The 21348-nt window shown below is 43.3% G+C and overlaps 2 protein-coding genes across 51 annotated transcripts in view; one reads left to right on the plus strand and one right to left on the minus strand.

Moving 5' to 3' along the window:
- Positions 1–650: 650 nt before the first annotated feature.
- cpsf3 (cleavage and polyadenylation specific factor 3) lies at positions 651–15162 on the plus strand. Its single transcript, XM_022242150.2, has 15 exons — positions 651–779; positions 1912–1975; positions 2804–2901; positions 3797–3925; positions 4927–5104; positions 5522–5611; positions 6152–6302; positions 7152–7279; positions 7622–7828; positions 8638–8784; positions 9133–9285; positions 9515–9823; positions 10508–10595; positions 11624–11787; positions 12868–15162. Exons 1-15 carry the CDS (start codon positions 709–711, stop codon positions 12955–12957), a joined length of 2067 nt encoding a protein of 688 aa, XP_022097842.1. The 5' UTR covers positions 651–708; the 3' UTR covers positions 12958–15162.
- Positions 15163–21348, minus strand: part of LOC110983131 (rho GTPase-activating protein 5-like) — an 85920-nt gene continuing 79734 nt past the window's right edge. For all 50 annotated transcript variants that reach the window (XM_087131377.1, XM_087131372.1, XM_087131369.1 and 47 more), the window contains one exon: positions 15163–21175. In XM_087131377.1, coding sequence (XP_086987503.1) covers positions 20863–21175 — 313 coding nt within the window. In that variant the 3' untranslated portion in view covers positions 15163–20862. The remainder of the gene's footprint in view (positions 21176–21348) is intronic.

Genomic DNA, 21348 nt, shown 5'->3' on the forward strand with positions numbered 1-21348 from the left:
ATTACAGTAAGACATCGGTTTCCGCTCAGCAACATCTGGTATCCAATCCTCGCACCCCGGTCATAATTTTCTCTAAAAATAATTGGCCAACCCACCAAAAAATGAGAGGAAAATGAAGTACATGTTGAACATAATTTTTTTCTGTGCAGCCTGAACACCTGTAAGAGTTGTGAATATTCTTAAAAGAATTCTGAAGAGTGGGGATTTGATCTCTAGTATCGCAATTTATAATTACTGGAAAGTGCCTGTGGCGCTTACAGCGCACAATTGTAATTCTGCAAATTGCGCCCTCTGTCAATCAAAAATTTTTAAACGCAACAAGTGTCCTAATTTCAAGACCTTTGTGTTGTTTTCTTTTCCATCTTTCTTCCCCTCGTGGATAGAATGCTAGTTTTTTCCAACAACTCCTCGTTTATTATTAATTTTGAACAATTTAGTCAGTGCATTCAATTCCATTATGCAGAGGAACTTCGGAAGTTTTCACTGCTTACGTCTGCCAAGCAGTGACGTCTATGACGCAGACGAACCACTGGCAAATCAAAACCAAAGGGGGTGATCGACAACAGAGGGCGCTTTTATGCCGCGTGTCTTAGTTACTTGGCTATGGCTAGTAATAGCATCTAAACTATTGGGAATTAGCTTCAGCTTTTAGCCGGTAGTGGTGCTATCCACCGGCGTCTGTATCCGGCACATGTGTGATTGTACAAAATGGCGTCCAAGAGAAGAAGCGATTCACAGGTTCCTGCGGAGGAAAGTGACCGTCTCATCATCCGGCCACTGTAAGTATCCATTTTGTTGAGGGGAGTGAGCGATATGATAATTACAGGAACGGTCATGTTGCCTATGAAATGAAAGTTAAACCTGAATGTGCAAAATCTGAGTGTCAAAACATTGATTCTAAACTTGCTTGTGATTGACACTGATTGTTGATTGATCATGTCGCGTCCATGTTGATCGATCACGATCAGAGATCAGTGCTGATCAGAGGTCTAACACGTAACGTAATCTTGTAGGCCCTAATTAATTGTCCATGCTTGTCTATTTCAGTCTAATGTTAGTGAGTTGATTTATTTGGCACAAGTGCCGAATATCCGTACTCCCTGCCTTTCACCTAGCCCCACTACTACTAGTGTGGCACGGACTCTCACTCCCGATCCATCCTTAGCCACACATCCGTGTCTATTTTCTGAGCTAAATTTCACCTATTAAGATATGTTATTACTTTCTGACGGCTGTAATACATTTTAAAGGAAAATTAGTGTTGTCAGTATATGGAAGTCTTTCCAGGAAAACTAGCCCCAGCTATTGCGAGAGAGCGAGATCTCTTTAAAATGCACACTGTACAAGTAACTTCATAATGTACATGTACCAACCATGTTTCCAGCATAGCATGATCAACGCTAGGTAGACCCAGGGTTTTTGCTTAGAAATGACTGATTGAATTCTGCCCCTTGTGGAATGCACCCCCACATACATGTACATGTATAAATGTACAGAAAGTAAGCCTACATGTACAAATCCTGTCCCCTTGACCAGATCCCAGAATACCGGTATATGAGAAAACCAGCACTTCCGAGTATTGGTAACAGACTGAAAGAGATCTCAACATGTACATGTACCACCGGTACCCATGCTACTGTAGCATTACCAGGCAGTCATGTACTTAACTTTGTTTGCAACATACATACATGTATAATCAACCCTAGTCCACCACAAGCGGTCAAATTTTTAATATCCTAGGACGACCTGCCAGCAGTAACTACTCTTAGCCCAGCCAATTTCTGGACTTCATGTATTACATCTGCTTTGATGGGGACAGCCTTTTTTGTGCCCCTAAATTCACAGACAAATTTCACAACACCTGGCTTCTGTTTTACTGATGATCTTGCTTTATTGTTTCTTTCCCTCCAGAGGGGCGGGGCAAGAGGTGGGCCGGTCCTGCATCATGCTGGAATTTAAAGGCAAGAAAATCATGGTAAGAATGGAAGTTTCACATGTTTGAAGGTAAAACAAAGCTACACGGACGTCTGCTGCATGTTATACCACATCTAAAAACAGGATGCTTCAGGGGGTTTTTAAATAAAAGTTAAGACTCAAATCTTATAAAAATACCTATGAAAAATGCCCAAGTTCTAAGAAGTAGGTTACCTGTACATATTCATGTATAGAAGCAAGATGGAAAGACAGCAAGTTGGTAACTCAGTGAATGACCAGTGCACTACTCATAGCAGTTATGAATGGTTTGGCCATGGTAATTTGGGGTATTGACTTCCATTTATTAGCCAGTTCACTGTAAAGACGCCAATAAAATTGCCCACTAACATGTACTTGCTGTCATTTTTTCTAGATTTTGGGTGTTTAGTATGGGATGAGTCCATTAAACGATCCCCTTTCTGACCCATATAGAGTGCCATTTTTAATAAATTTTATTGAACGATCATCACTTATACTAGTTATGTAAGAATTTATGTGGGCGTTCTCCATTCCAATACTAAACAGCAGAACAGAACCGTGCCGGCATGAAATTGTGGACTTGCCCTTCTGAGTCTCAGGCCTTGTCCGAAACGGGCTTCCAGAGCTATGGCTAGGTCTATTGTCTAGGCATCTCCACGCATTTCCAATGGAGCAAAGACCTAGACCTAGCTCTAGACAAGAGATTCGGATGCAGCCTCAGACTGCTTTCATAGTGCATGTTTGTCTTGAAAAATGGAGGTCTTCCTTACATAATTATATCCATCAGGTTTTTTTTTGCCACCCGTATTAATAACGGAACATTCCACATGTCCATCTTGTCCTGTTGCAGTTGGACTGTGGCATTCACCCGGGCAGGGAGGGCTTGGATTCGTTACCCTTCTTCGACATGATTGAGCCCGAAGAGATTGACATGCTGCTGATAAGCCAGTGAGGATGCTTTCTTAGTTTTCAATTCTTGATTCCTCCAGCAACCCATGCAATCAGTAGTTCTTCAATTTCATCATTGTATACCTGAATTATAGGTCCATATAATTTTATGTTAAAATTTCCTGTAAACTGTCACTAACCATGCGTCCAGCGTTTATCATCGTTTGCCAGATTCTAAAGCTGGTGTTACATGTACATGTCAATTGTTTTATAAGCCCATTTTCAGGAAGTGTTAATGTTACACTAAGCCTTTCATCAGCAAACTGCTATCTTGCCATTGGTGTTGTGCTGAATAAGCAATCGAGCATTGAATATGCAATTGAGCAATGAATATGCAATTGAATTTTGAATATTCAAACATTCACAGATGAACAGCACAGGAAAAAAGTTTGAGAAATTATGTTGGGTAGCAAAGCTCCATTCGAAAGCTTTGTGTCGAGATACAAAAAGGAAACTAAACACAGCAGATTGATAGATTGAACAATAAGGCCAAAATTTTCTTAAGAATGGACTTCATTTTTATTACCCGACTCTAACATTTACATCGGCAACTAAGCAAAGACAAAATTTATATCAATCTCTCAGCTGTTCAGGAAAGACTTCTCAGCCAGTACTTTCATGTCAAAAGCACTAAACATGAAATGCTGTTTGAACTTGTTTGCCCATCTTTGATTGCTGTTGTCAGATGTTCATCGCTATTTCTCCATTAAGTCCCCATCCAAATTCAGCGCATTGGAGAATCTGTTATAACCAAAATGTGCTTGAATGAAATGTTAAATATTTGGAGAATGAGTTTAATATTCAACTTGACTCCACAATAGTTGCCATGCTGTGGAATGCTTTTCCTCATTTAAGCTTTCACTAATTTATTTATTCATTTGTTTTTGGCTTCCAGTTTCCATCTGGACCACTGCGGCGCTCTCCCGTTCTTCCTGAAGAAGACCAAATTCCAGGGTAGGATTTTCATGACACACGCCACCAAGGCCATCTATCGCTGGCTCCTCTCCGACTATGTGAAAGTCAGGTGAGGCAGGTTCTAAGCCGCGTCGTTAGTTAGTAAAATCGATATTTGTGAGAGCAATATAGAAGAAATAACCACATGAGGTGACAGATTGACTGTAACTTTGGGCGAGGCTAAAAATATAGCTACAGCATAAATGCAAGCTGAAAAATGATTGCAATTCCCAGCAGCAGGTCTTTTGTTCTGAGTACTGTCTTTTGTTACAAGGCCCAGTTCTTTTGTCCGATTTTGGGCACCCCGGCTATGCGTACAAATCCAAAGTACCCAAAACCGGGTTCCCCAGCAGCATATGGTTAACCACTTCGTGCCGGGGCATTTTTCAACGTTGATGATACTGGGCCGGCATGACTATCATTTTTTCCGTTTTCAAAATCCTTCAACAATTCATCATTCCATTTAACAGTTGTTTATAGCCGCACGGAGTAATCTTTAGGCACTACTCTAAGTTGACAGGTGACCTTCGTTGACGCCCGAATATTTCGGCCAGGCCTGCAGCCTTGTAAACAAAGCCCAGATTGTGAAGTGTTATACAACTGTCTTTTGTTCACGAACCTGGCTCAGTACTGCTGACCTCTTTTCAATAGGGGCCAGATTAGCGTGCAGCGGTGCTGTGTGGCTCATCGCTGCGGTGGTGGAGTGCTTTTGTCCCCGGTGGTAATCCGCTTGCTCTCAATGCCCCAAACACTGGTATACGTTTTCAAAACAACGCTGGATTATCACCACTTTGAAAGTGAAAAATGCCGGTAATGCCCAGCAGCCTGGTCTTTTGTTCGGAGTACGGTCTTTTGTTACTGGGCCCTGTTTCCTTTGTCCGAGTTCGGAGACCCCGGCCACACATATAAACCATACGGCTCCGATTTCGGAGTCCCCGGCAGGTAGTGGTTAAGCCTATACTTACATGTACATGTATTTCCTACTCGGAGCATACAGACACTTAGAGACAAACATGACAAATGGTTCAACTGTGATATCTGACTTTCCTTGCTTGAATTTCCTCCCCAAAGTAACATCTCGGCCGAGAAGATGTTGTACACAGACAACGACCTACAGAATAGCATGGACCGCATCGAGACCATTAACTTCCACCAGGAGATTGAAGCCAGCGGGGTGAAGTTCTGGTGCTACAACGCTGGCCACGTGCTCGGGGCTGCCATGTTCATGATTGAAATTGCGGGTGTCAAGGTGGAATTGTGCCTTTCTGTTCATTTCCAAATACTCTAGTATAGAGGCTTTGCATGGTAACCATCTTGCAGTGCGGTTCGTTTGTTCCACAGGGGAATATTTTTCGCGCATACCCCGTGGAACAAAAACAGTGGTCTACAAGATGGCAGCCATGCAAACCCTCAATAAGCTGCCTTGAACCAAAATATTGCAGCTCCCTGTAAACACAGCAGTTGAAGCTTTGACTTGCAAATTTGCCTTTAATTGAATAAAAAAAGGTGTAATGGCATTATGTACAATACAATTTTGGGTTCGAAATAGCCCTAATAAACATATCCAAGAGATGCTCGTAAAAAGTACTAGTAAATCAGTCAAGTGACCTGACTGGTGCGATTGGTCGCTGCTTGAAGTGGTCTCTTGTATTGTCTCTGGTTGCAGATTCTCTACACAGGAGATTTCTCCAGGCAGGAGGACAGACATCTAATGGCTGCCGAAATCCCCAACATCAAACCGGACGTTCTCATCACCGTAAGTGGCAGCCCACGGGCGGAATCAGAAATCTGTTAGATTCAATTCTAATGCTATGAAATCATGAAAAGTTACTCTACCAGTGCCTGGTGTTTGCAGACTAATTTCAGAGGAAGGAGCGAAACTCCAATATTACAGGCTCAATCTGTTCAATACAATGTATGTGCGTTCATTACAAAACGTTAATTATGAGTTCGTTACTGTACAATTTCAATTTCATCCAGTATGTTTTTTTTTTGCTATTTTCTTTTGAAATACATGGTCTCATGGCTGTCAGCCTGCATGCACAGAGCACATCAATCAAAAAGATATACAGTCAAACCTTGTTAATAAGAGCACTGTTTATACAAGATTCTGCTTATAAGAAGGAAAATTTTAGGTTCCATCCCTTTGTTTTTCATTGTTTTCATTCCTGATAATATAAGGTTCCTGTTATAACAAGGTAATTTGCCAAGTCCGAAGGACCTCTTATTAACGAGGCTCGGCTTTAATTTCGGCTGACCTGTCTTGGATTAATGTGGCCTTTTCTGCTTCTCATAGGAATCAACGTACGGGACCCACATCCACGAGAAACGAGATGAGAGGGAAGCGCGCTTCACGGGGACTGTGCACGACATCGTCAACCGAGGAGGGCGCTGCCTCATTCCCGTCTTTGCCCTGGGCCGGGCGCAAGAGTTACTTCTAATCCTGGGTAGGAATGTCGTTCTGTCAGACACACTTGGAAAAAAATTCTGGTTACCAGCATTGGCCATGCACTTGAAAATACTTAGCGGAAATATATCACCTGCTTAAACTCTTTTGCAGTGTGTATAGTTAGAAATTTCTTCCTACCAATTCTTGCTGAGCATGAAAACTTGCTGACCAGTAAGCTTTCTTTAGCAGCTCTGTGAGGTTTTGCCCATGGTTGGAGTATACTGTTAACCGTAGCTTGACCGATGTGACTTGAATGAATGAGGCCTTTTGGGGGGGGGAAGTAACCAGAGCACCGGGCCAGTACCTCATAAAGTTTACTGGACTGGACCCTGTCTTTATGAGAATGAGACCAGGCGAGATTTCTGCATGCAGTCTGTGCACCCATTCCACTAAACAACAATTTCAGAGTTGGAAAAAGTGGAATTTTTTGAGGAAAGTTGTTTTTAATCGGTCATGCCTGTATCTTTACTATTTGTCAGTGGCTATAAACATTCACAGATAATAAGTTGGAAAAACTTTGACTGGTAACCTTAGGAGGAAATGTATACCGGTCACCAGGCAAGATCGACCAATGGTTCACAAATTGTCGCTGATCGAATTTGCCCCATTTGGAACCAGTTGCTTGTTACCAAGAGCCTATTATGTGTTCAGGGAACCATTGACGTCAAAATAATTGTGTGAAGGGACTGCAACCTCGAAAGCAACGAGAAGCGGAGAAAGAAACCGAAACTATGATGAACTGGATTTCCTAAGGAAACATTTGAATGGGGTCAGTGAAGTGCGACTGTACTGCTTTTTGGTGGAAAATCCTTGACCAATGGTTTCTAAATTGTTTTTCGCTCTTCAGATGAGTACTGGGCCAACCATCCTGAACTGCATGACATTCCAGTGTACTACGCGTCGTCACTCGCCAAGAAGTGCATGTCAGTCTATCAAACCTACATCAACGCTATGAATGAGAAAATCCGCAGACAGGTAACGCCGTATGCTCCCATTCTAAAAAGGACCATGCAGTAAAATAATATAACGCCATTGATGACGAGAATTTTAAACCAGGTTGTGTGTTCATTTTAAGCAGGGGTTAAAGTCCATTACTCTGCGGGACTGAATGAAAAAATGACATAAAAATAGTTTCCACATTTAAAACGAGAAACAAAATTAATATACAGTAAGTTTTTCTAGTAAAGTTTGCAGCATGGCTCTGTCGTGTTCTCTTTACAAGTCAAAATTATTCGGCAAAACAATAATGCTGAGAAAGTGGCTCAGTGGTGCTTTCAAAATTTTACCCATCTGATTCACGAAGCCTTCTCTCTACAGATCGCCATCAGCAACCCGTTCGTCTTCAAGCACATCTCCAACCTGCGCGGTATGGATCACTTTGATGACGTGGGCCCGTCAGTGGTCATGGCCAGCCCGGGCATGATGCAGAGCGGACTGTCACGGGAGCTGTTTGAGAACTGGTGCACCGACCGACGTAATGGCGTCATCATCGCGGGTTACTGCGTCGAAGGGACCCTCGCTAAGGTAGCAATATGATTTTAAATGAAGCTAGATAATTCTAGACAGAGTGTTGTAGTCTGTGTGCCAAAGAGCAAAGACGCAGTAATCAGTGATCTATGTGACCCGATGTACATGCGCCATTCTTGTAAGCAAAGAACGTGGCTCTGTGCATGGCATGTTGGTACTGGGCAAGCCTCCAGAGCTACGATATATGGCAAAAGTATAAGAAAATAACAACGGAACCAACCAGCGCCTAGTGCTGGATTGACTCAACAAGAACCACACCTAGTACTAGCAGTGACCTAATAACAGCATTTAGCAAAGAAGTCACGGTTATTTTATATGAAAGTGAGTCTTACCCTTAACCCTCCTATGGTTTTACTGCACAAATGTGCACAGATGCCCACAGTCACTGGTGAGCCTGTAGTTTCTATATGGAACTCAAACATGCACAGGTTCAGTGTGTACACAGTAGGCTGTCAGCACAAAATGACCCAGGGTCTTTTGTGCAGTCCTCTTCACTGCATTTGGTTTACTGCACAATTATGCACATGAAACAGTGAAGCACAGTTGTTGGGCAGCACAAAAGTGCAATCTGATATTCCTGTGAGGGACAGTTGGTGCAGTGCACAACACAACACAGCTGTGCTTCTTTGAGGTGTTTACCAAGTGATCCAAGAGTGACTTCCACATAGGAGGGTTAATGTACAAAATACAACAGACTCTTGCTTGCTGCAATGATGGCCCATATCAGGAAAACCTTGAGGATCTCTGTACCCTGAGGTCTTTTGATTCGGCCCTGACGTTTTTTGATTGATTTCTTTCTGTACCAGACCATCATGCAGTCACCGGAAGAAATCACCACCATGAACGGCCAGAAGCTTCCTCTGAAGATGTCCGTTGACTATATCTCTTTCTCGGCTCACACGGACTACGAGCAGACTAGCGAATTCATCCGGGCACTCAAGCCCCCTCACATTGTAAGTCCGAATCGTGTACGACCAGATCCCACAAAATGAGTCTTAAGGCCAATTTTATTCCCCTCATCTAGCAGTACTGCTGCTCAGTGCTCTGAGGGTTTTTGTCATCGCAGTTCGTCAGGTCATGTGACCAATTTCGGCAGCTGAATGTCAGTGCAGATTTAGCCACTACCTGCACTGGTACTCATTCACACGTCTTGGTGGAGATAGCCAGATGGGGGAAAAGTGACTTGCTCAAGAACACAACTTGTGTCCAGCTGCTGGATTCGAACCCGTGACCCTATGACCAGGAGGCACAAACCCTAACCACGGCACCATGTGTCTTCTTTTCTCTTCATTTCCGGTCAGGTCTTGGTCCATGGCGAAGCCAACGAGATGAACCGATTGAAGACCGCCCTCTTGAGAGAGTACGAGGATGACGAGGAAACACACATCCAGATCCACAATCCCAGGATTACGCAGGCCGTGGAGCTGTACTTCCGAGGAGAGAAGATGGCCAAGGTACAGTCACATCAAATTGAGGAATAATTACGGGCACATTAGTGCACATGTCACTTGTTCTGTCAAATTGAGGAATAAGTTTTTAGTCCATTTTTTGAGTAACACTAGTTATAAAAATGAATATTCAGAACCCAGCAATTGCATATTTATTCCCTGAGTAAAACTTGGGTTTTAGAAAGTACATGTACTTGGCTGTAGATTTCATGTACATTGTCAACCTCTATCCTAGGTCATGGGTAGCCTGGCAGCCAGCAAGCCCACCAAGGACCACCGTCTGTCCGGCGTCCTGGTCAAGCGCAACTTCAACTATCACATCATGGCACCCTCCGATCTGGCCGAGTACACCGACCTGGCGGTCAGCACGCTCACCCAACGGCTGAGCGTAGCCTACACCGCCCCGTTGTCCCTCCTGACCCACTACCTGACCCAACTGTCTGGTGATGTGGAGTACGTAGAGGTATACAACAAGCCAGCACTGCGAATCTTCAACGCTGTCACTATCGTCCATGAACCAGCCAAGGGCATGGTCACGTTAGAGGTGGGTACGAGGAGGGCATTCACTGGGTGTAAATGGGCATCAATGGGTACAAACTGGTACAAATGGGTCGATGTGGGTACCCAGCAACTTAACGTTGACATAGTCAAGGGCATGGCCATTTAAGAGGTGGGTACAAGGTAGGCATTCACCAAGTGCAAAATGGGTATTGGGATTACAAGTGGGTACAAATTAGCACCCACTTGAGGGAAGGATACAAGGTGGGCGTATGCTGGGTGCAAATGGGTATCAGCGGATACAAACTTGTACAAATGGGTAAAAAGTGGCTACCCAGTGCGTGAATGGGATTAAAGGGGACAAGTGGGTATGAATGGTGTAAATGGGTACACATTAAACTCATGTAACTTGCTAGACAAGGCGCAGTCGCTTTTGGAAGTGGGTGTGAAGGGATGCATTCACTGGGTATAAATGGGTACAAATGGGTGTAAGAGGGTATACCTATATGGATACCATGTTAAGTGGCCAAGCCATAGTCACTCAAAGACTCTGTATAAGGCAGGTCCTGGGTGTAAATGGGTACATCTGAGTATAAATGGGTTTATTTGAATGGCAAGGTCACTTCAGAGATAGTATAATAGAGGCTTTTGTTAGATATCAGTGACTCAGAAGTAGCAGACTGAGAGACTGGTTTTTTTTTTCTGAACCTGAATTTTCTCCTTGTTCCAGTGGGTGGCAAACGCCGTCAACGACATGTACGCAGATGCCGTGATGGCCGTCGTCGTCAAAGTGTCAACTGATCCAAATGCACAGAAGCGTAAGCATGAAAATCGTTGTAAATGCTAGGATGTTGCTTTTTGGAGTAATAAAAACTGAAACATCAGCTACAAAATACCCAGTGGTTTGGCCTTCCAAGAAGGACCAAGCCCCTCTGTATTTAAAGTCACCGTAGCTGGACTCTACATGTAATCTGCCTTCCTTCTTAGTACAGAATCTTCCAAGCCTTTGTTTGAGTTTGAAGGATCTGGGCAGGTCTCGTTGAAGTACCAGAGTGCTTGTGTCGCAGAACATTTAGGGTTATGCGTCTGCACTCGATACCTGAGTGACCAACCGTTGATTTCAAGAATCAATCCAAGTGTGGGACCTGGCTTTTTAAGGCTGTCCCGCGACCCCGCAAGACCAACACAACACCACCAGTCTGAATTTAGGTCATAAGCCATTGAAACGAGCTGCAGCAAAAAATCCTTTGTCATTGGTCGCCGTGTTACTGGTGACTTGTCTTGTGCGTGATCTCGACTACAACACTGCCCCTAATTAACCCCTTCACGGCGGGGTTATTTTGACCGCGACTGCTGGGCTGTGGTATGCCCTGAATGGAGGGCTTTGTCCAGCAGCAGGCCCCATTGAACCAGCAGCTGCATGGTGAATAGACTGTATGTGTGGTATGCACTAATGCTCACACAACGGTGCGGTAGTAGCAGTCCTCCGTAGCGAAGGGTTTAACTGGTTACTTATTAATCTGTCAAGCCATGAAAAAACAAAAGGGAATTTAAAAAAGACTAAAGATAACACTACTGTAGAATGCTGCGACAAATTTAACTTCTCTGTGCGAGGATGTTGGTGAGCGTTTAGGAAAGAAAGAATTGATGCATTCTAGTTGTCTTTGAAATCTGGAGTTGGGTCACACTGCATGGCAGTGGTGTCATAATTTTTGAACAAGTGAACTTCACACTCAAACGCACATCACAGTCAGCTCGTCAAATTTAGAAGACATCAACACCCCAGCACTGGCTCTGTAATTTTTCTTGTGAATGAATTTTGCATAAATTATACTCCCTCCCTCAGTGAAGCACATCCCGCCCAAGAATGACATTGACCAGTTCAGCCAGCGGCTGACCAGGCTGCTGGAGGATATCTTTGGGTCGGGAGCCGTCGCCCACGACGAGAAGACCGACCTCATCACCGTCAGCATCGAAGGCAAAGAGGCTCAGATTAACACAGACCTGCTGGTAAGCAACTGGGCCCAATATCACAGAAATGCTATGCGCAGAAGTTTACGCTAACGGGCTCCATGTATTTCATGGAGGCCGTAAGCACTAAGCAAAGCAAAGGAACGCGTACCTTGGAGGAAAAGTGTTCCTAATGTAGTGACAAAACAATGGAAATTTCTAGGCACGTATAACTGTAAGCACAACCACGCAAAGCACTGCCATGAAATGGTGCTTACAGTTAGCAACATTTCTGCTCTAGTAAGCAGGTCATTTCTGCTAACTGTTGAACAGCTCCATGAAATTGGGCTCTGATGTCTTTAGAACCCCCTGCCAACCCTAAAAGACTGTTTGGGAGGTGCATCTACAGCCCGGTATATTTTCTTTCATACCGAAGCAGCACCAAGCTGTTGGGAGCTTCTCTGCTGATGTCTTTGGTCATTTCAATTCTAATTTTCTAAAAATTGGGCAGATTGATTTCACAAACTTTTCCTTGTTTCAACATAGGCCAAGTATGAATGACTATAGCAGAAACCTAGATTGCATTGAAGTGAAACTTCTCATGTACTCACTATGGATGTTCCTACACGTGTGCTAAGTTTCAGAAAGATTGATGTTGGGACAACCACATGCACGGGCCAGTGTTTATAGCCAGCAATATTTTAGTGCAGGACAATTTAGTAATGGCGAACGGAAGGAGTGGAGCGACCAGAATCTCGCGAGTCACGGCCGGGGGTGCAGGGGCCCGCTTAAGGGGACTCTAGATTGCTTTTTCAGTGAGAATTTCTTTCCAAATTGATTGATAGTTCAAATTTTTGAATTCTTCCAGCTAAGAATATGAAGTTTTGATAGTTAACTAATTTTTTTGCTGGAATTTTTAAGGATTTCTGTGCCGGTCGGTAGGGTATTTCATCAAGCTTAGTGCTAGACGGTAGAACGCTGTGGTGGAGATCCCTGACCAGTGCTGACTGGCTTACAGTGGCACGGGCAGCATTGACTTGGCTCATCAGGAATGACACTGACGAGTGCCTTTTGGGTAGGCAGTGGGTTTTAGGCCCAAAACCAGAGAAACTAACTTCCTGCATCTGATTTGTTTGACAGGAAGTGAAGACAGAAGACAAGTCTATGTTCCAGATGATCAACACGGCTATCCAGCGGTTACACAGTGCCATAGAACCAACCCAGAGCTGATAGTTGACCTCTTAACTTTGACCTATGACATGGAATCGTGTCAAGCACCTGTTGACAGTAGGTGGAATGGTAGATGTCTAGTGGAGGTCAATGACCTCTGACCCCTTAGCAACTTTTAGCAACTGCCATTGTGCATCATTGCATAATTGGAGTGAACTGTAAACTTTGACCTGTGACACGGAACATCTCCCGCAGCTTTGCTGAGTAGGTGGAGGCCAATGGACCTCTGACCCTTGATGTTGTGCCAGGTATTTGTATACAGTGCTCAGCATTCAAAGGAACAATGAGTTTGCTCCGAACTATAAACTCAGGACAACCAAAAATAAGGTGGCATTGGGTAGAAAAGTTTTCATTGGTCACAAACGGGACTGAAAAATTTCATTGAAAGCTGAGCATGGGCTATGCACTGAATATGCATGATCAGGGACCAGTAGAATGGAAATTTCAGAGGGAAGTGGAAAAGTTACGCTCACATTTGTTTCACAACCTAAACAGGTCAACTGTTGAAGATGTAAAAGCAATATTCATTGTTGAAAATGTACTTTATGCAGTGGAGTGTGTAAATATAAATAGCATGATTTGTGGCTTGCCTATGAAACAGTGTCTGAAGCCAAGTTTGTATACATCGTGGAATTGTTAACGGCCCTGCCAAGCCCAGTGCTAACCACTTGCTGGTGTGGTCCGGGATAATTATCATTTTTTTCTGTTTTCAAAATTCTTTAAAAATTCATTCAATTTTCCTTTACTGGACACTTACAAACACGTGAAGGACTGCCTGGTTTTCACTCTAGCCTGACAGACAAAATCTATAAAGCATACGTGTCCAGATCTGGAATCCCCGTCAGGAAGTGGTTAAAACTATAAACTGACTGTGGCTGGCAGTATCACACACATCAATGGCACATCTAGCCATAGGCAAGAGGGAACCGAGAAAGGGCTCAGTGTATACCCCAATTTGCCAATGCCAGTCTGTCTCAGCGAGTTGGGCTGGCGTAGTGGCTCTTTCGTCTCTATCCATCTCTGTGGCCTGGGGTCGAATCCCACTGGGTCGGCAAGTGGATTGGGTTTTCAAGCCCAGAATCATCGGAAATAAATGAAATCAACACGAAACATGTGCAGCACATTGTCAACAGCTTGCATGCCCTGGTCAACACCCCGTCGGGAGGACAATTTCTTTCAGGAAATTTGCGACCGAACTGCAAGTTAATTGCCCCCATATGACCTACACTCAACACCCGTGTGGTCCCACAACTGCTAGAACGTGTACGGATCACTTTCACGTGAAAGCACTGGCGCAAATCCAACACAGATGCATGGGTGTTGTGAGGCCCCCCTTAGGGGGCAGGGGAAGCTTAACGGAAAAAGGGAGGCGGGTGGTGAAAATCATCAATTTGAAGAGCTGAGCCTGCCCAAAGAACATGTACGGGGTAACCGTCTCAAGACTTGGACAAATATCCCATACCGTGTGCCTTGAACCATGATTTTGATGTGAATGGGACCAGTAACGGAAAAATATTTTCTGAAGTGTACACTGCAGTAAAAAACTAAGGTTATCTTGTCCTTGGATGGCACCAAGTTGTTTGGGTCAAAGCACGGGCCAAGTACATGTACGACCAACAGCAGCTGGTCAATCATTGGTCGATTTTAAGTGGTACCCAGGCCATATTATGTGCACTGATTACCAGGGAGAATCGACCAGTGGTTCAGAAATAAGTATATTTTCCACATGACCTCTTGACCTAGCATGGTTGCTATGGCACAAAACACAAGTATCAAATGCCCTGTACAGACTATTTTTCACATTGTTGTCATTTCGAGATTCCACGGTGCCAAGAAATTGGAAATTCTGGTTTTGAAATTTTGTTTTCTTTAACCCCAACAGTCCCGAATGCTACCAAGTGTTACTCAGCCCTGTCGCTTGTAAGAGGACATGACATTATTATTCTCTGAAGCCATAAAATACAATCAAGAAGACAATGTACCATACAGTGCTGTGGCACTATGAATGCATGGTTTCATTGTTCTCTACAAGTAACAATGGAATAAACCTAGCCAGAAATAGCAATTAGTAGCGCTAGGTCCTTCAGGCTCAGAGTTTTACGTAGTATTTTGTAGTACTGAGTTCTCTAAGCCAAACAACACCCGGTACTGTTAGGGTTAATGTGGTAATCATAGAGACAATAAAATGACACTAATGCACAGAAATTGTAAAAGTTTCATAATTCCTTTATTTATAACTTTTTGTATTTAAAGAAGACTTCCAGTCTGCCAGCATAAGTAGAGAATTTAATCTACACCAATCAGTCTGATTTCTTGTGAAAATGCTTTGGAATCTGTTGTACAATTACATTTTTTCCTCTTATACGCACAAGAAAACGTACTGTACACAGGACAGTTCACCCAACCACCGTTCTATTAAAGTCACGTACATAAAAAAGGCAAGGTTTAAAACACAAAACAGACTGGTCCCCTAATGGTGGCCCACTCCCTAATTAGCTGGCTATCATGCTGCATTTCATAGTGCTGATATAGAGTGGTGGGAAACCGGTGACTTTCAATAGACTGGTTCCGAGCTCTATACTCATTTTTTTCTACCCCACCGTGCGCTCCGTGAACTTGAAGTTGAGATTTCGCTGCTGACGTCATCAATTCATGCGCACCATTTTCGCATTGTGACAGCCACGGACACGTTTAGACGAGTTGTTCCACATACGAATAGTGTTTATTTCGTTGGTAACATTTCTCTAACATTTGTGTAAAAATACCACAACTGACAGAGATTTCGCTGACAGTTTAAGCGCTGTAGGTTGTTAGTATGTGGGAAAAAAAGAAAGTAAAAGTACAAAAATCATGCTTGCTTACGCTCCCACAAGCGTACTGATAGCCGAAACTAATTCCATAGTGCACCTTGTATGTGAAAGTGTTCGTGCCATTGTACGGGTGCACGCGCTTCTGCCAAAACTGTTAGCTTCCTTGGTTCTGAAAATGGAAAATTACCTCCTTGGGGTAACCATAAAAGCAACTAGGTCATTCCATGAGGTTGGGGCACAATTTGTGACGGCGTCCTTGTTACATGGGTAAGTTTTACCACCTGTCATGACCTGTAGCTCATTTACTCTGTAAAAATAACACACACCTCTGTATTCAGCCTCGCAAGATCTATAATTTGGAATCCACATGCAGGGAAATAGCTGATCATTTTTATCGAACCCAAGTAACAAAGGACACCGTCACAAATTGTGCCCCAACCTCATGGAATGACCCAAATATCAACTTTCATACCATGTTATATTTGTTCACTGCGACTACTATGTTTTAACTGTTAGTAATTTCACTCAATGTATTTAACACTGGGACACATCCCAACACTTGCACCAGTTACCTAACCCAAGTCTGATTTTGAGGATTCTATTTTTGACACTGTCAGGAACCAGTCTAACGAAAGCCCAGGCACCACTGTCGCCCACTTCATGAAACAACTACACTGCCTTGTTGGAGAAATCCCAACATTTCAATAAACATGTTAGGCAAGGATTTATTTCCCACATCTTCAGGAGTTACATATCAAGTCTGAGAAAATATTTTCCTCTTGTGACGTCAACTAGAAGGAAATAAACTACAGTACACACTTTGTACTTTTCCATTAGTAATGAGAAGGTTCCAGCGTCGCATTCAAGATGTTTACAAGTTTTGTCCTAGAAAAACGCATTCGGATGTCAATACATGTACTTCACATTATATACAGAGCAGGAAAATTTTATATAAAAAATGAAAGTCTCCATTTGAAAAGTTTTGCGTGTTTGCATTTGAACAGAATGGAGTCATTGGTAAAGGGATGGATTTACAATCTGCATTCAGGGAGCATCTCGGAAGTTTGTAGTTTTTTTAGTGTTCCTTTCAAAACATAGAACATTTCTACCCTAGGTATTTTCATGGCATAGTTTCAAATCAACACGTAGAAACTTACCCATGCATGCTCTGCCAACGTACATTGGAAATGTTACGCATTCAATACACTGGTGCTCTGTCATTGACAATGCATTCAAAAATATGAAATTGAGGTTTGAAAGTGTCATACATATAAACGGATGATCTTATTTCCTGCTGAAAACTTTCTGACTATCAATGTGTCATTTTTTCTTGTACTCTTTACTTAGAATAAAAAAAATTACAATCACATTTGTGGCTACTTGCTACATGTAGTTACCCGCAACTCGTGTGCAGCGAAGAAAAACATCTTAGTGAAAGGGGAAAAATTGGTTTCGACTCAAAAAGACTTTGGTTGAAATCCACTGGGAGTGGTACTGAAATGAAAGACGTAACTCCACGGAGAGAGCGGCAGTGCTAACAACTGTCACAGCTGGTATGTTTTGGGCACGAACGCAAGCGCGGATTGGGGATACCCAAGCAAGCATTCATGCCACTGGTGAACACAATTTGTTCATTATTTTGTGATGTCAATCCACTGCTCATTCCCGAGAGGTTTAACGTATAAATCAGTCGGCCAAGCCTAGATATACAGAACACAATGACTATAAGGTATTCGAAAGCGGCTCCTAACGTTAACAGAACCACGCGATGCAGGACGTACACTTCACAAATGTTTGGGCGCGAGAAACATACGTATGCTTCATTACGCATGACATTAAACAGTGCACTTGCTCCCGTCAGGAGCGTCGAACTGCTCGGATTTCGTTGAGCCGCAAATTTTTCTCTTCCAATTTTGATGGCAGCAGTTTGAGTCTGACCAGTCACTTTGGAGATTCCCTTAGGCCTTAGTCAAGGCATTTCTGGCGACAATTTTAGTCTACCCATCTGAGAAATGTCACGCTTGAAAAAAGACTAGTGGGTTGGATTCACAGCCTGCCCGCACAGATGCCTCCAACTGTTTTTCTACAGTTATTGATTTAAGTAGTCTAAAGGTTCGCATGCAAATTCCGATAGACCCGTCAATTAATACACCTGACGGCCATCTGCATGAATTCTAATCATCTGTCAGATGTCACTGGTTCCCCTCCCCATTGAATGTTTTCACCATCTTGGTGGTCAAAGCGAGATGGAATCTTTTCGGTTATGGAAATTAAATATTGGCACCGAAATGGGTAGCCAATATCAAAAGAAAACTGCAAGCCCTCAAACTAAGTTGGCAAAGTTACCAGGCAGCGAATGAATTACACAATAGTCTTTTTCAAGCATCTTGTGTTGCACCAGACTTCAAGTCAACGATCCGATCCCAACAACTGTCTTGACTCGAGGCTGGGTCGTCCTGGATTATAAGGTACCAGGTTTTCTTCGTTTATGAAATGAACACTTCTCTCTGGTCGTTTCTGGTTTCAAGCCGAGATCTGGCACAGGAAAGTGACTACAAAAACAAAAAAAACCAGATTGCGTTGACTGTGTAAAGTTAATGAATAGGTCAGACAGGGCACTAAAACGACAGACGGATAAAATCTAGACTTGTAGTAACAAGAAAACCCATTAGGGCAGCAAGACAGGTTGTTGCGCTTCCAAAGGTTGCATTGTCAACATCTAAGAGTACTCATTATAACTCCGCCTGAATATGAATTATGCACAAAAGCTTGGTATGTAAATTAAACTGGGCTTTCATAAACATGAATATTAATTCTGGTTAACTTACAATCACTCTTAATTCTTTAAGGGCATGATTTTTGTCTTCACCAGTGAATTTCTGCGCCCTCTAAAAGCACTTGTTCCTGACTACACTAGACGTACTTGTTATTTAAACCCCAAGGAAATTTTGCAGTTAAAGTCCATATCAATGACAGGGTATAAACTGCACTTGTATCCACACAATTCAAATGGTTTTAAATATTCATTCACAGAGTACATGAACATAGCTTGGCTTGTATTAAGCTTGAACTGGCATGGTTTCTCTCTGAACCCCCCCAAAAAAATGCTGGATAATTTTCATTAAAATAGCATCTTGGTGTACATGTATTACAAGATTTATTCAAATTCAATTCATTTTTTAACTGAAGGAAGCCACACCCACAAGTGTTAAATATGCATAATCCAATTTACATTACATTAATATTCATAGAGAATGAAAGAATTCCTGCATGAACAAAATAAAAGCCTGCACCATTATCTGTTAATACACAGTTCTACTCATTTTCATACCTTACTTAATCTTCATTTCCTCGATACACACAACACTTTTTTCTTATAATAGAACAGCAAGAAATTGTATAAAGCCACCGCTGCCTGGCTGTATAAGGTACCCCTACTGGCAAGGCAGCAACCATGTTAAGCCTTAACCCCCCCGGTAATCCAATAGCCTGGCAACTACATGTACACAGCTTACTACAAAAAAAGTTATCTTCAATAAGTCTATCCAAGATTTCTCGTTTAAAGCGTTTTTCCTTTCAACGTACAAATATTAATATCGGTGAGTACTGAGTAAGAGAGAATTTGAAAAAATAGCAACTAACATTTTAATATTTTACACAATTATATAGACAGGCTTCTCACTAAAACGGTCAATGTTTGTTTCCCTCCATACAGTCTCTTTTCCGTGTAGTTTACTTGAGGATTAGCCACATGATTGGTCATGTGACCTGTAATGACTTATCAGATTTCAAACTGCCCGCCCCACATGAAGAAATGAGCCAATTTGGTATTCCAACAGTGCATGTCCAAACCGAAGGTCATTCGCGGACAGCGGTACGTACGCACCCTTTCCGTCTCACCATACGCCAACCCCCCTTCCCCACGCGCCCAAGCCTTCTTTCTTCTCAACTGAACTCATTCGTGTGAAATACCGAACTGGCTCACCGGCCCAATCCCTTGCTGAAAAGGTTTGTGTGCTTGGCAGGAAAGTGCAGCCGGCAACTTTTCAGAAGCGCAGACTCCTAACGGTGAACGCTTTGGCGAGTTTTGGGGAAAAATGGACTCCGATTGCATACCCCTCTTTGGGTCAAATGAATGGACTTCTCGGTGGAATTTGACGGTAGAAATTGTTAATGGCTTGAAAGAGGCAGTAACACAGTACACTACAAACTATACACGTCTACGAATGCAGCGTTACCGTGGAGTAAACCCACTTGGCATGCAGGACTTGGGTTAATCCCAGTGAAGTACTTTGAATATATTGTGGAAGACACTACTACTGACGGTTGTGAAGGCTCTTGGCTCCCGGGACCTATTGCAGACAGGCCCTTTTGTGCTTGGCAGATGTACAGTGGTTCCGATCACCATGATTCTCAACTTTAAAAGAACCTGGCTGTCGTTGCATCTCTTAAAGTTCGAAGTCCCTTCATTTTTCACCAACTTCATTTAATGTTACGAAAGAGCCACAGACGCGGACTAGCACAGGTGTTTCCACCGTTAGTCCAGCGGGATCCATCCAGTTTGCCTCTGGTGTGTACAGCACAGAGCTTGAGGCTCAAATTTCACGCAGATCTTCGACCAGGCAAGTCTTAGAGCTGTACGCCACAAACATTCCGATATGGTGGAGGAGTATCCTCAAAGGAGAGGCTGGCTTTTGGGGCTTGGTTTAACGTGCAGCAAATGAATCCCGTGATTTTGTTTGACCGGAACCGGAGACTGCTGAGGATATCGCTAGTACGAAGTAACATACCTGACCTTTCTAATGCAGTAACCAGTGCAAAGAGCCTTGGCAGGTTACTCTAGCTTTTTGCTTCAGTCAACCTCCAGGGCATTTAAGGTCAATCGGAGAATATATCACATTTAAAAGACATTAGTCATGACCTGTGAGTCAGAGGTCATGTTGTCCAATAGTCTGGAGCTCAAAGGGCCAAAGGTCGGACTAAAATGACCCTATAATCAGGATGATTCCATTTGATCGGGTTCAGGCCGAAAACGCTGCTAGTAGTGTATACAACATCGAGTGCTTCCCTGACCCAGAAAGGGTCAAAGGTCATATTAAATAACCTCTTCGGTGGGCACCAGCGGGTTCGGTATCTGCACTTGGGCGTAGAGGGGATCCTCAGGGATTTCTGGTGCCGGCGGCGGTGGCAACTCTGCCTCGCCATTGTCCTCCCCGGCTTCCAGACCGGCATTGGCGATGCCGAAGAGCTTCTCCGAGTGCTGCACCCACTGCTCGACAAAGGCTGAGAGCTGCGACTCGTTGGCCACGTCCTCCAAGCTCTTGAACTCCGGGTGGAGGAGCGTGGGCCACCAGCAGACTGTCAGGTTCTGGGCCGCCATCTTGTTGACCTCACTGTGGGAGCACACCCTGGGGAAAATTGAAACACCACAAGATGCTTGAACATACTGCGTGCTGATGACAAGATTATTCGAAGTGTATCCGAATTGGCGACTCCGAGCGCAGCCTTGGTACATGAATGGGTTTTTATTGGTATCAAGAATGAGTTGTAAGCAATGTAAGCCTTAGAAAAAAAAACTTGG

This window comes from Acanthaster planci, linkage group LG21 (assembly GCF_054643075.1).
Source record: "Acanthaster planci isolate LZ-2023a linkage group LG21, COTS_SCS, whole genome shotgun sequence".
Classification (NCBI taxonomy): Eukaryota; Metazoa; Echinodermata; class Asteroidea; order Valvatida; family Acanthasteridae; genus Acanthaster; species Acanthaster planci.

Bases quoted from the DNA above. Each gene is read 5' to 3' on its own strand.
- cpsf3 (XM_022242150.2), top strand. From the start codon at position 709: ATGGCGTCCAAGAGAAGAAGCGATTCACAGGTTCCTGCGGAGGAAAGT. The intron at 780-1,911 runs GTAAGTATCCAT...CTTTCCCTCCAG, and splicing joins CGTCTCATCATCCGGCCACT to AGGGGCGGGGCAAGAGGTGG. The intron at 11,788-12,867 runs GTAAGCAACTGG...TTTGTTTGACAG, and splicing joins AGATTAACACAGACCTGCTG to GAAGTGAAGACAGAAGACAA.